Genomic DNA, 14,172 nt, shown 5'->3' on the forward strand with positions numbered 1-14,172 from the left:
GGATGCCTATTCTGAAATAATGGGGAAATATATTATCTAATCAAAAGGACAAGCTTATCATTTATGATCCTATTAAAGAAGATGTTATAAAATTCACTGTTGGGTTTAAAAATTGCCAATATTGAGATGATTGATTTCCTTTGATTACATCTGGCACCAAGCAATGCTACACTATAGCCCAAGGAAGCCTAGGGTGGGCTATAATTTAAAAAAAAGACAACAAAAAGAATTCCTGATTGCAAATTTATTACATGGAACAGCAAATTCCAGACAACTGAGTCACATAATAGACAAACAGTGCAATGGGAAGTCTCTTTCCTTTGTGTAAACCAAGTCATCAAGCTGGTAAATCAATCCATGAACTTCATATTCCACGATATTCTGAAACAAATTAACACAGTATCACATTTTATGTTGAGATGTTGGACAGAATATGACTCAGTGCTCCRTTCTCTAAATCTGGTTCTTCTCAAAGTTAGAAATTAAATAGCTTCAAATTCTTATACCAGAAGATTAAGGTATTTGAAAGTTTAGATAAGAGCCHAGATGTGTTATTTGTATTCAAACATGAATCCTTCCTCCTCACYCAGCTCTCTTTCTACCACATTCTAAGCTTGCTGACTTTCTTTTATTAGAAGCATGATGAAGAAAACCATCCCTTTGTCAAAGGTGCGCACTCTAAGTCTCTGAACATGGAAAAAACCACACATTTCTGTCTAGACAGCTCTTAGTGGCCAAATGAAATGTGTGTATATAGGTTTGTGCTTAGTTTGTAATGCTTCTTAGTACCTTCTTTTGTCATGAGAATCATCATTAGTGAAAAGACAAGACATTTTTGGTTGCCTACTTACCACTGCCTTCAATAGTTCTTCCATTTCGAGGCTGAAAAATATAATAATTAGATGATTGTAAGAAGTACTAGATTACAGTCTTATAAGCACACCAAAATACAAACCCATCATGCAGACAGGGACCTCTATAAGACTTGTAGTAAGGTTTTCTTTAAAGCAACGTGTCAAATACCAGGGGATCYAKGCAATATGGGTTATGCYTTYGAATATGAGAAATTTTCATTMAGCCTCYGCCCAWAAAGCTAAACATTCTGGCTTTAATTATTCTCATTCAGAGTTTCAGCCTCAAACAATTGGAGTGGTATAGGCACATACCTAAGAAGGAGCATGTAAGTACCAGCAATGGAAGAACCTGGATGGACACACTTGAAATAACAAATAACTTGAAATTAAACATAAATGACAGCTGAACCAGGACTCTGGTTACCTGACACGACCTACTTTACAGTATTTTTAATTTTTTTAGAATGTGCTGAATATATTTCTAAAAATTAGTTCGGTGTTAATCAGAGTGTGTCTAAATCAGCACCTTGGGCACTAGACAGTGTCATAGTGCAGCAAACAAATGGGTGAAAAATGTGAGAGAAATTATGATAATTTTGCTTTGGCTTCTCACCATTATGCAGTGTGAAGCCTCCTGGCCAGACCTTTCAGACCAAGTGGACACTCAGCTCAGGCACAAGTTTGATCTAATTTATTTAGCATCAGTGCACCTTTACAGTCTCACAGATAGAAGCCACGTGGATGACTTGGCTCAAGATAAAACATTTGCAGAGCCATATCTTCAAACAAAAAGAAGTGTTTAATCCATTACTATCTCAGATCTCATTATCTTGTTGTCTTTTAGTCAAACCAGACCTTTTTATGCAAATGGCTCTCTAAGCTTTCAAGTGATATTTGGCCTCTATTCAAAACAACTGCAGCAAAAATTTGTGAAGGGAAACCGCTTCTCATCTTTGGATATATAACAATGTCTGTGATTCAAAATCTTTAAAATTAAGAGATTCAGATACCCTGAAAAGGAAGAAAGGCCGTCCCAGAGTTCCTTGACTGTCCTGTAAAATCAAACACAAACAATAACAAAATACTTCAAATTCYGTTCCATAGATCTGTTGCCAAATTTTCGTACCGTTCTATCAGAATATTGGTAATTTGGGGCCTTTTTGAGCAGCATGCAAACAACAAGATATTGATAGTCCCCAATGCCCATTCATCTGAAATGCTGATTTAAAATTAATGCCTAAAGGACATTGTCAAGAACTGTCCATTCTGTCTAGTGTAAATAGACTGAATTACCATAATTAAAGGTTCACAGGGTTTAGAAGAGGTCTAAAAGAAAGCTTTACACATAAGCAAGGTCAGCACAGATCACTTTCCAACCACGGAAAAAAACCAAGCTGACTTTAAAAAAGCAGCAAAAGAAACAAGGAAAGGGACATACTTCCCTATCCACTGCTACTGCCACTGCTTGTCTTCACATTTACATACCTTCTTTGTAAACTTTGCAGAAGCAATCTGTGATTCCTGCAAGTGGACACTATAAGTTAATCAAGATGCAGGCATGTTTTGGTTTGTTACAGTGACCCTCTATTACTGATGAGGTTGGTACACCTCCCAAGTGAGAAGAGAGATAACCTTACCCTTATCACAGACAAATGTAAGAACAGCACCAAACTGATCTTTCCGAAGACTGATATGAAGCCTTGCCTGGAATGTTACTCTGTTCAGTACCATCACCGAACAGGCTTCCCTTGCTGTACAGCAAAGCACAGCCATGCTCTGGAGGGAGAAGCAGAGCTCATCCTGGAGCTCCACTCCTCAGGCTTGAATTTAACTGATAGCTCTTATCTTGTTAAAATGTGGCTGCTCTTCACCTTCCAGGCTGCCCTTGGTTTTAACCCAGGAAAGATTGCTGGGTTTAGGCTTTCCCCTGCACTCTTTATTCTTCAGAAAATTGCTCAATTTTCTACTCAGCTTTACTTCTAGGAATAGAAAATTTCCCTGTGACTTCATGTGAGCGGACTAAGCTCAAAATGTAATGCAGCCCTGAACTTGCAGCATGGTTTGGGACCTCTCCTGCCCGTGACACGGCTGCCAGGCTGCACGGTGCCAGCCAGCACTGTCCCAGCCACAGCCACAGCTGTATCAGTGAACGGGTTTAGTTGCCTGGCATGGGCTTGAAAAACAAATACATGTAATGGGCAAGACCAGGTGAAAACACAGGAAAGAATGTGGATGGTAAACTGGAGAGGAGGAATTTTAAAAGACAAAATATACAAGCAAAAAGGAGGAAATCACAGTTCAGGGTATGAGAAGAGGATTTATTTGGTTCAAGCCACATGGTAACAATTTATAGAGCAACTGACATAAATTACTATGAAACACTAGGGCTAGGAAACACTAGGGAAGAAAGAARTGCTCAATCAAGGTGCTTTAAAGGATGCAAAGGAGGAGACTACTACAGAGAGACAGTATGAATACTACCTTTGTTCTGATTATTACATACTGAGCAAAGATAGAGATTGACTCATGACATAGCGTGCAGTTTCAACTATCCTAACAAATTTATAACAGGTGAGAGATTATTATGTGGAAGAAATACGGTGAAAACTGAGCTTCTAAATATCTTTAGGATGGAAATTTCAAATACACAGTGAAGCGATTGTGATACAGCTGGGTTTAGATAGCTCTTTTTGCTTTCTTTGAAAGTACCATCTACAAGGTTTACCCAAAGATTAGACACTGATGTTAAAGTCTTAGTTCTCACAAACTATTTAAATTCCCCAGGTGGAGTTCAAGTCCCATGCAAGCCCAAATTGCCCTGGACTTTGCCTTTCAGGGTRCTGAGGCCTCATTCCTTCTCTTGAAACACCATCTACCTTCTCTATAGAATCTATAACTCTGAATAATTTTTTTTTTGATTCACAGAAATACATGATAATGTAGAAACCTAAGTTCAGCTGACATCACTMGGATTTCATAACTGTTTCATTGGGCTCACTACATACAGATTCATGTTTGTAGTGTCTTCTCAAGATACATTGTGGGCTAAGAAAGTACAAATTCATGTAATATAAGGTTTGATCAGCTGGGCAAAACTTTACATAGTTCTTTTTCCTTATTTCACACATTTATCTGCCACTTTACTCAGACCACACCAAGAAATCATATTGTAGATATGTAGCTGATATTAGTCATATTTTTGAAAGGATATTGTATGAGTTTCAGCTTCCAATCTTGAGGACACATAACTTTTTGCAAAGTTAGTAACTAAAATAGTAACTAGGAATAGGACTCGGTTCAAAGTTACCAGACGATTCTGGTAATCGTCCCTCATTTGCTAAGCCGTGAAGGCATAAGAATCAATAATGAGCTCAAAAACATTTATTAGACATTTAGGACTGAAATGCTACATTTTTTTATACAGTCAGATTCAATACTTTAGAGTTTTATGACTGCTTCAGGAAAGCATGTTCAGAATTATTATWAGCTAAAGGCACTGGTAAGAAGAGATACTGAAATGCATTTAAAAATACTTTCTATTATTGTCTTGAAGGATCTACTCCTGTTTTGAAACAACAGAGGACTCAGCCTCCACAAGTRAATTTGCCTTTTTAGCATATACTCAGAGGCTCAGAGTGAATTGCATGGAAGAAGGTCTTGATGAAGTGATGATAATTAAAAGTGATATAAAGAAGAACTGACATCGARGTGGGTCCTTATATGACTACACCAACAAAAAAAAGACTATAGTCAATGACTCCTCAACTTAGTTTCTTTTATCTGAGTCAGAAACATAAAAAAATCCCAAGATCAGAGTATTAAAATCAGTAAAGCAACTCATACAATTCCATGTTCAGCATGATCTAAGGTATGCAATTGATCCAATGTTATATATATTTTTAGCATATTTCGCTCTGTGTCTGAGGGTCAGGTTGAAGTACTGACTGACGGTAAGTGAATGTTTTGGTTCTTGAGCTCTGAATCGATGAAAAACAGCAATTTCATATAAATAATATAATATAATATAGTTAAGAATTACATGCAAACCACTAACAAGAATATTTTTTTTTTATATTCTCACCTACATCTCTAAAACCATTACACTATTAGATTATACATTATTGTTTGGAGAAAAATGTCAAAAAGTTGGTCGTGGAGTGCTTGCTTTTTAAGTTTAAGACGGGGGTACTTTGAAACAAATGAAGCAATTACACCTTACCTCATTTTTATGCATGCTGTTGAATATGGAATAACAGAGATCCAAAACAGTGCTGGAGATCTGAAAAACAGGAACAATACTTGAATATGTTTTGCTGGGAGAATGTGGTGTAAATGGTTTGATAGAAAGCAGGCTTGATTCTGATCCCAGATCAATTTAGATTGAGCACAGTTCACTAAAAACACTCAGAGCAGGGGAAAATTTACTGATGCTATTATGAGCTGAAAAATTGGCGTTTTGTKTGAGGAGAATACACACAATACAACCATTATCAATATAGTCTTGTGTTATAAAGGGATCTAAATCAGTCTCTTACATTCAAAATACATTTTTCTATGCTAATTGTTCTAAGAATAGCTTTGGGTTTTGACATGCTTAATCTATGCTCATTTTCATCTGCAAGCATTTCAGATGCAGATTAATACTATAATCTTTAATCCTATACTGGATTAAATTAATTAATTTACTTATCTATTTATTAGATAAGTATTAATACTATAATCTTTAATCATATGCTGAAATACACTGTCCCATACTTATTGCCACAGGATAGGGATTTGCTTATCAAATGTGCAATCACATGAGATGAGAAATATAGCTTCAGAAGAAGTAAGGTGTAAGACACCTGAAAAAAAACCAGGTTCTGAAAATGGTTTTATATAAGTTTTGGTTCACAAAACTAAGAYTTCAGAAAGAAAAAATCAGCACAAAATGTTCAAAATTTCCAAATACTTCCTAACCTGGCAAATATTTTTCTCCCCGCTTTGAAAATGACCCTTGGGCTCCATATTAAATGCAGTGGAGCTGATCTTTCACATACTGTTTTTTTTCTTTAAAAGTGTTTGTAAGCTCTAGGCAAGCAAAAATGATCTGTGAAAACTTCCCCTTACTTCYCTCTCCTCTGAGCACCCCAGAGAAAACCCAGGTACCCACCAAGCACCAAGCCAGGACCACACAGAACCTTTAAATCCTGCAGAACTGACCAGCACTTCTTGCTTCAGTGTTAGCTATTACTGGCATGGCAAGAAAGGGGTGAAACAAGTGCTTTTCTTTAGATCTGCATCAGTTCACAAGGAGGAGAGCACATACACCAACCAACTCGCTCTGCTCTCAAGAGCTGCTGGCTCTCTGGCAGAGGCTCTGCCGCCTGCAGATATCCRTGCTCCAGGTTACACAGGACAATTAGAATGTCTGGAAAAGAGAGTCCCAGCACATGAAACACATTACCAAAGTCAATTTACCTGGGGTTGATCAGACATTTCCATCCACTGACTGAAACACAGCGCCAGTTGCTTTAAAAAGTAAAGAATAGACATTAACAGTGTGTCYATCATACCTTCGGACCTGTGTTTTTGCTTGAGAACTTGAGACTGGCTCGTTATTAGCCTGTCTGGCTTTTGCTGGCCCAGGTACCCTATTCTGCACCCAGCTGCACATCCCACCCCTGCCTATACCTGTCCCACCCGCCGCTGCGGACAGCAAAGGGCGCCAGCCTCCCTTCTCTCTTTACCAACCCTATCTGAATAGGTATCGCCAGTCCGTTGCGGTTTTCCTACCTCATTTCCCTGCCACAGACGAGACTCGTTTGCCACCTTCCCCGTCTCTGCCCTACCCTTGCCCCGCGCATCGCTGGCAGACAATGCCAGACGTACCTGGTTTTGGGGCAGCTCCACACCATCCCGGTAGCGCGAGAAAGGCTGCGGGAACCCTGCGGGGACACGGGTGTGTTGGGATGCCGCGGAACGCACCCTGACGGCGCTCGTCCAGAGGAGCCGACCCTTCCCACGGGTTGTCTCGCACTGTCCCCCCTCCCGGTGCCGAGACGTACCTGAGCCCCGCGGGAGGGCGCAGAGGCAGCAGGCGGCCAGGAGCCAGGGCAGGGCGGRCGGCGGCGAGCGCATGGCGAGGCGAGGGTGGGCGAGTGGACGGGAGCCTTTATGGGGCCGCGCCGAGCCCCATATGGAGCCGCCGAGCCAATGGGCGCCGGGGCGGTCCCAAGCACCGCTCCCACTGTCGCTCCCGGTGTCGCTCSCGGTGTCGCTCCCGCTGYCGGACAAGCGCTGCCGCCCCCGCCGCCCCGCGGCTCGGCCAGCCGGGAGCGAAAAACTCCTCCACCCCAGCATTAGGGACCTCGTTCTCCACCMCATAGAACTCTCCGTCAAAGCTGCTTTTCTAGAAGAGGTGAACGAGAGGAAAGAGTGGTGAAAAGAAGATGCAGTGCATGGGCAAGTGGCAGAGCAACAGAAAATTCAGTATTGTAGTAGGCTTGCTGAGTGTTTGGAAAATATTTCTCCGCATGGCAGCTTGCAAAATAAACTTTGCCTTTTAATTAGAGGAGATGTGAACTTTGATTTGAACAAGTCCTGGCCCATTTTGCTACATTTATCTTCACATGAAGTAAGGAAAGCCATCCACCTCTTAATTTATATCTTTGTGGGTATGGCTGTAGAAAAGATACAGATCTGCTCTCAACAGAAAGTGATTATCCTTTCTTCCTCATTTAATCATTGGGTTTGACTATGGAAAAYTCTGCCTGGTTTTCTCTGTGCAATTTCTAAGGCTAATACTTTCTAATTAGATCACAGACTAAGAAAGACAGAATACACCAAAACGCCTCTTGTTTTTTTAGACTTTAGGCCTGCTGAAGCAAATATATAGTCAGTTGTCCAACTTCTAACATAGKGGGGTGGTACTACACTACCTTTAAGATCCCTTCTAACCCTAACTATGCTATGATTCTATGTACTAGACGCGCTTGGGAGGCAGTGGCTCCAGTGTGGGAYGTGAGACATAAAAATCTGCAGAAGGTATTACTGTCACAGCATCCCACCTCATCTCATAATGTCCCTCAATGGCTGTGCTGCACACTAAAAGGATGACGGCAGGACTGCTCCTGATGGGAGCATCTCAGAACAGTCAGGGAGGAGACACACCTGCTTTCTCACAAAGAAAAGGGGAGCCAGACTGCATCGACTTTGTCAGCTACACAGCTGCGTGTCCTGAACATATAGACAGACACAGGAGCAGCCAAGTGACCCCAGCACCATTAGTTCACCCTTTGTTCCTTCCCCTGGGAGCACGGCTGTCTTCGCCTCATCACAGCCTTTTGGGGGCAACAATCGGAGTGGGGAGCTCTTAGGGGAGGTCAGACATTGCTGGAGCAGAGACTCAGCTGTCAGATTCTCACTGTCTTAACTGGAAATGTGAGTTTCAAGCCAGTATAGAATTCAAAGAGATTATTCACTCTGACTGTATAATTTTTATCCTCTGTGGGAGCTAAAGCACATTGCAGCAAGTTTTGTGATGATGGTTTCTCACAGCAAATCCTCCCAGGCTTTCATTAACAGGAAGATGCAGGGTTCCAGGAAGCCCATAGCTCCTTTCTAGAGTGACCCTGCTTTCTACCCAAACTCATGAAATCCTGGAGTGAAAGGACTCTCTGTTTGCTAATTTTTYTCATAAAAGGAGGATGGTGTTTTATTTCTAATAGCAGCAAGCAGAAGGTTTGTGTTTGGTGTAATTTATTTAAGCCGATGCAGTCACAGAAATGTGAAAGCAGAGCCCCACTAGTGTGAACAGGGCTCATCAGAGGGAGAGAGTAAAATGAGAGAAGGTAAAGATACTCTGACACATTACATATTTTCATATTAACTATCTTCTTTCTGTCTTTCAACACTTCAACCAAACTGAAAATTATTGTTCAGTAACAGTGTTTCTCTTGCCACAATTATCACACACAGATCTTGCATCCAAATCATTCCRATGCTGCAGATACACAGGACCTTGGAGAGCCATTATAAATTCACTATTTCCTACTRTTTTTTTAACATTAGCATATGAGATACCAATCCGTTTAAATCCTAATCATTTGTTATCTTTTTTGATGRGAATACTAATAAATTATCACCATGTTGCTAGTGATAGTTCACTGTCATGGGATGTGTTTCTCTRACTTTTCCTATCTGGTGAGAAAGTCTTCTGCGTTCTTCCTCAGGTGACTCATTACCTGCCTAAATTCACACATCTGAGTTTGGGAGTGGGATTTTTTTTTCTAACACCATAGGAAAAGTGGCAAGTGATCGTGTTGGGTAGATAAAATCTACTTCTACCTTACATAAAATACTGGATACTACCTGAACTTTTCCTTCCTCCTTCTCATGCACAGTAAACCATCTSCTGCTTTATTTCACCCTCTACCAGGGAGTACCCTAAATGTACTTTGTGTCTTCTTTCAGCAAATTTTGCCTACAGTGAAGTCTATGGAGCTATTCATTTGCATTCAGTGGGGCTTAATAGTTAAAGATGAAATAAAAATTCAAGCTCCACTAAAAACCATCAGTACAACTTATCTCCTAACTGAAAATAGTATTTTATCCCAGCTGTGCAGTATGAGAGAAGAATGGGAAAAGTGTTGAAAACTAAAATTTCAAATATATGAGGGTGTTATATTATGAACACATTCAGCTTCCTTAAATCAGAACTTTCTTTGCTGCTGGATGTTTCATTTCAAAGGCGTTAGTTAAGGTACAGGTCTGCCAATGGATATATTGACACCAAGCCCATTAATGAGCCACACTTTTACTGCATAAATAAAATTCCTGCTTTAAGGTCATGGACTCTGCATGAAGAGAGAGAAACAGGGTGACTTTCAGTGCCCACAGTGATTCACAAGTGAGTTAAAAATGAAGCTTTGGTGGGGGTTCAATGAGAAACAAGAGGATTTTTTATTGTGAGTAAGGAGGCTTGGCATATATTTAGCAACAGCAATATTATGATACCCATAATTTTAGACTAAAACATGCTATGATTGAAAAATGAATAAGAAGAAAATTTGGCATCAATGGGCAAAAAAAAAGGTGAAGGGCTGTTTTCCTTTCTGTAAATGATTTCTGTAATGAAGTCAGTAGTCATTGCAGACAGCAAGGACAGAGTCTGCAAAATGCCTSCATTGAGCAGCTCCTGAGTGCATCCCAACTGGCTGCTTCTGCTTGTTCATGCCTCTCCCCCTCTACAGCTCAGCAGTACTTYGTACAAAGCCTTATCCTGCACTGAGGGCTTTCAATACTTCACCCATGAGCTGTTTGGAAAGATGAGGAAAGCTGCAGGAAATGGAGACTATTAGGCAAACCTGCCAGAGAGCCTGCAGACATCCCCCACTGCTCATCTTCTATTACATATGACAGTGCCTATTTACACTGAATACAAGGCTGTGTTTGATGTGGTTTTAGTTAACATTCATTTACCTTTCCAGCACAAACAAGTGGTCTAAACAGTGAGAGCTTGTCTCATTTTTTGTTGGGCAGGGCTCCACTCAGCGCTCAGAGCTGTGTGCCTAAACTTTTTTTACCAGACATACCAAACTTTTGTAAAACTGACATCCACTCTAGGTGCTGATTTGATTGTCAGAATGTCAAGTAAGTACAGAATAGTGGCTCTTATGCTTTGGTTTGTAGCTGGGTTGCTATACTTTGCAGCTATAAAGCCATGGCCTCAAAGTTGAGTAGGCCAGCAAGTAAGGGGATCAGTTAAAAGCATGGCCCACAGGGCAGGAGTTAAAAGACATGAATTAACCAAGAGCATCAAAATGGAAGAGAGATGCTAACGGTGAAGTTAGGAAACAAGACCAGGATTCCAAACAATTGCATTCTTTTGGATAGTTTCTTGGGTAATTTCTAGGAGAAATGTGATTTTGTCTGCTACATTCAGTCAGAGAAGTGTAAATTTCTCTGAAATGGAGCAATTTGCMCCCACCAAGTCATGCTACTTGACTGTGGCAATGGACTACAGTGGGATGAAAGTTCAGTATAATTTCTAGATTTTGAGACATTTGAAAAGATCTTCAACCTGGAGCTGTGACTTGGCTTAATTTTATTTGGTTGTCCAACTGGGGCAACCAGTTGGATAAGGAAGCAGTATGCTCTTCTGCTTAGACAACTGGTGGGATAAGTCAATCAATGTCTGCATTTGAGCTTTCATCAAGGATTTGTCCAGAATGATTTATTCTTGGCATTTTAGCCCTGCCAGAAATTTCCAGGTGGTCTCTGAGTCAAATGCTGGAGTAGCTGACACATACTTCACACCACGAGCTGAACAAATTTKATTTTAATAGCTGAATTATAATGCTGACACTCATTCATCCATGCCTCCTAAATCTCAAWGGTTTAATTTGTAGCTGTAATTTTCTTTGAGTATAGCAAATTGAATCACAATTTTGTGTTTATAGATGGATCACCACAGTCTGCAGACACCTTGCACTGATTACTAAAGGATTTAAGTTAACGTGTGTACCATACATCTCAGATTTCTGGCAAATACCCAAATYCTACATCTCCATTACTCTATGAGAAGAAAGTAGCAGAAATKTTTGTCTCACCAAGAGCTGGCTACRGGGAGAACCAACTCCAGACCATTGTTGATACCTGAACAAGTTTACTTGAAGAACACTCACTCTAAACCCACCAGCCAGAGAGAAGAAATCACCAGACTACRATAAACCATTTCAGTGTCATATAACTCACTGACCCTGTGCTGGTGATAYAGCCCATCATCCCCCTGACTTTAACATGATACACATAAAAAACAACCCATTTGGCAAGCTGAGTGCGTAAATAACTGGATTTACATGTCACTTATCACTGAGTGAGGAGCAAAGAGTTTAACTCAAAGCTCTGCCTCCCTTAGCCACATTTATCAGCGCTTAATCCTGTCAGAAATCTGAGTTGAGTGCCATTCAAAATGAGTAAGTACGCAAACACTGTCACTTACAATTATTGCTGAAGTTATCTGTATTTTTCTCCTGAAGTCATTTGACTTGCTTAATATGAAAGCAATTAATTTTTCTCATTCTGTTTCGATTTAATTTTATCTTTACAGAGTATTGCTGGCATTGAAAATGAAGTGATTGCTTMTTTGACACATTAAATGTCATTTGTATTAACTGTTTTATGCCATCTGACTCCTGACTTAAGCTGTAAGATTTAACCTAGCTTTTATTGTGTCCTTTGGCCAGAGGGTTATGCCTTGACACTCATTGGCCTGACTATTTTTTTTAATCTCATTAGATTGTATCACTCCACAAAGGCTTTACTGTAGCAAAAAGCAAAACTTTTCAGCCCTTAGAGAATTTTGTTAGTCTGAAAATATTGGAATTTTACGTTTCATGGATATGGCCACTCCTGAGTCTAGCAATCCAACCAGACTGTAAACCAACAACGAACTAAGAGCCATTAATACGTTTGTTTGTACTACTTGGATTAGGTCCAAATCTGTCTGTCAGGGGTGATGCCTTGTTCATAACCTCTACTGAGAACTGCATCTCACCCTTAGAAGCTGTTTTTCTCCACACCTAAGTCCTAGAGCCCTTTGTGCCCAGAACACATACATCTTTTGTCTACAGCAAAAGATCTGCCTGGTCTGCCTGTAGGCAGCTGTCCAGAAGTGTCACAAGCAAACAAAAGGTAGGTTTTTCTCTGAAGGAACTGTTTTACAGTGGAATGTCTTTTAAAAACTTTTAATCTCGTTCTCAAATAAATTTGAATGATTTTTTAAAAAATTGCTATCCTTTCTCAAAGGTCTGTTTGCAGAAGCACAGTGGCATTCGTTGTAGATGTAGAATTAATTTGTATTCATTAACACCCTATTTACACATTATCTTCTTGRGTTTAGTTGCTCCATGTGGGCCAAAATTTCTAGTTTGGTAAAAGTTTGTAAGTGTCTTTTATTGTGGTTTCTCTGTTGGTATAGCTCTTGAATATATTTTTCACCAACTGATGATTGATTATGTGCTGTTAATTGTTCAATAAACTACTTCAATCTTGAGTTGGTTTAAACCATGAGCAGTTTTTCCCCAGTGATAATTATGCACTTGAATGTCCCTCAATGCAAGCAACATTGCATGAAATGCAGTAAKGCCAACTTTCTTTTCCCCTTTATAGTAACATATCTTGAGACTTCATTTTGTCTATCTTAAATGGCAAGTGCTGCACTCTCTGCTGGCTCTGAAGGCTCCAAAATAAAGAAGGAATTACTCSAAAGCCAAAAAAAGAAGGGGAAAAATCTGAGAGAGAATCTGAGAAAAACAGAGAGGAACACTTATACAGAGAAAACTACATTCTGCYTCAGCAGAGGATCACTCTATCCCTCATGTTTTGTCAAATGCAGTCCCTGCTTCTCTCAGCCCTGCTACAGAAAAAATGGAGCCTCTCTAGCATGTAAGTGGAGAAGACAGACTTTTCCCTGCAGTATAATTAGCTGTAGGGCACCCCACTTAAAAGCGAGCAGAGAACTTAGGGTTTTTGCCTGGAAAGACTTAATTGTTAAAGAAGGATAAAAAGCCAAAACAGGCAGCCACATCAGTGGTTAAATCAGGTACCTTTTTCCTAAGTACATGTCACTGGGGAGAGGTTTAGGAGAGATGACACATTGGGACCACATCTCATAATTTGTTAATATAAAAAGATACAGTACAGCAACTGGCAAATCCTGTTTGATTTGTCACTGCAAACCTCAGAGATTTATGATGGTCAGAGCCATGTGACTGTCATGAAGTCACATGAAACTGGAGATCACGTTACATTTATTAAGTTGGATGAATAGTTCTGAGACAGAATTAATTGCATGAGATTTCAATTTTCTTTTTCTGTCTGTTGACAGCATTACTGTGTTCCCAGTTGGCAACAGAGTATCTAAAGAAGGTAGTGTTTAATGGAATAGTGAGGAATGATATAAAGTTAAAACCAATTCATCTACAATGAAATACAGTAAGATATATTAGTACAACATTAAAGAAGCCAATAAAGACCACAATAAAGCTTCATGAGGCATAATAAAGTTTCAAAAACAATTTCTAGAAAGTATATGGGATATATTTCCAAAATCCAAGCTATCATTTGAAAAATATTTTTAAATGTACTCTGTTCTATGTGAGAAACATATTTTATATCCCATTTCTGCAGGTTTTACATTAAAAAAAATTACACATTCACTTTACAGTGTAGCCTGGCAGGTTCTAACAATTTGCAGAGTTTTTGGCACAAAACAGCGATACTATTACAGTAACTGATCTTCCTTGCAGCTCTGAAAAGCAGTCTTGAAGTAACT

At 39.8% G+C, this 14,172-nt stretch overlaps 1 protein-coding gene across 2 annotated transcripts; it reads right to left on the bottom strand.

Moving 5' to 3' along the window:
* Nucleotides 1-303: 303 nt before the first annotated feature.
* Nucleotides 304-7,059, bottom strand: NMS (neuromedin S). 2 transcript variants are annotated; one of them, XM_057374858.1, is made up of 8 exons: nt 6,902-7,059; nt 6,726-6,781; nt 6,315-6,365; nt 5,074-5,133; nt 2,340-2,375; nt 1,865-1,906; nt 852-882; nt 304-381 (listed from the first exon to the last, which is right to left on the bottom strand). In XM_057374858.1, exons 1-8 carry the CDS (start codon nt 6,972-6,974, stop codon nt 365-367), a joined length of 366 nt encoding a protein of 121 aa, XP_057230841.1. In that variant the 5' UTR covers nt 6,975-7,059; the 3' UTR covers nt 304-364. The 2 variants fall into 2 exon arrangements, with proteins under 2 accessions (XP_057230841.1, XP_057230842.1); XM_057374859.1 differs by lacking the exon at nt 2,340-2,375.
* Nucleotides 7,060-14,172: the final 7,113 nt, after the last annotated feature.

The sequence above is a fragment of the Malurus melanocephalus genome, unplaced genomic scaffold (assembly GCF_030028575.1).
Source record: "Malurus melanocephalus ecotype Western Australia unplaced genomic scaffold, MMel_1.1 scaffold_234, whole genome shotgun sequence".
Taxonomy (NCBI): Eukaryota; Metazoa; Chordata; class Aves; order Passeriformes; family Maluridae; genus Malurus; species Malurus melanocephalus.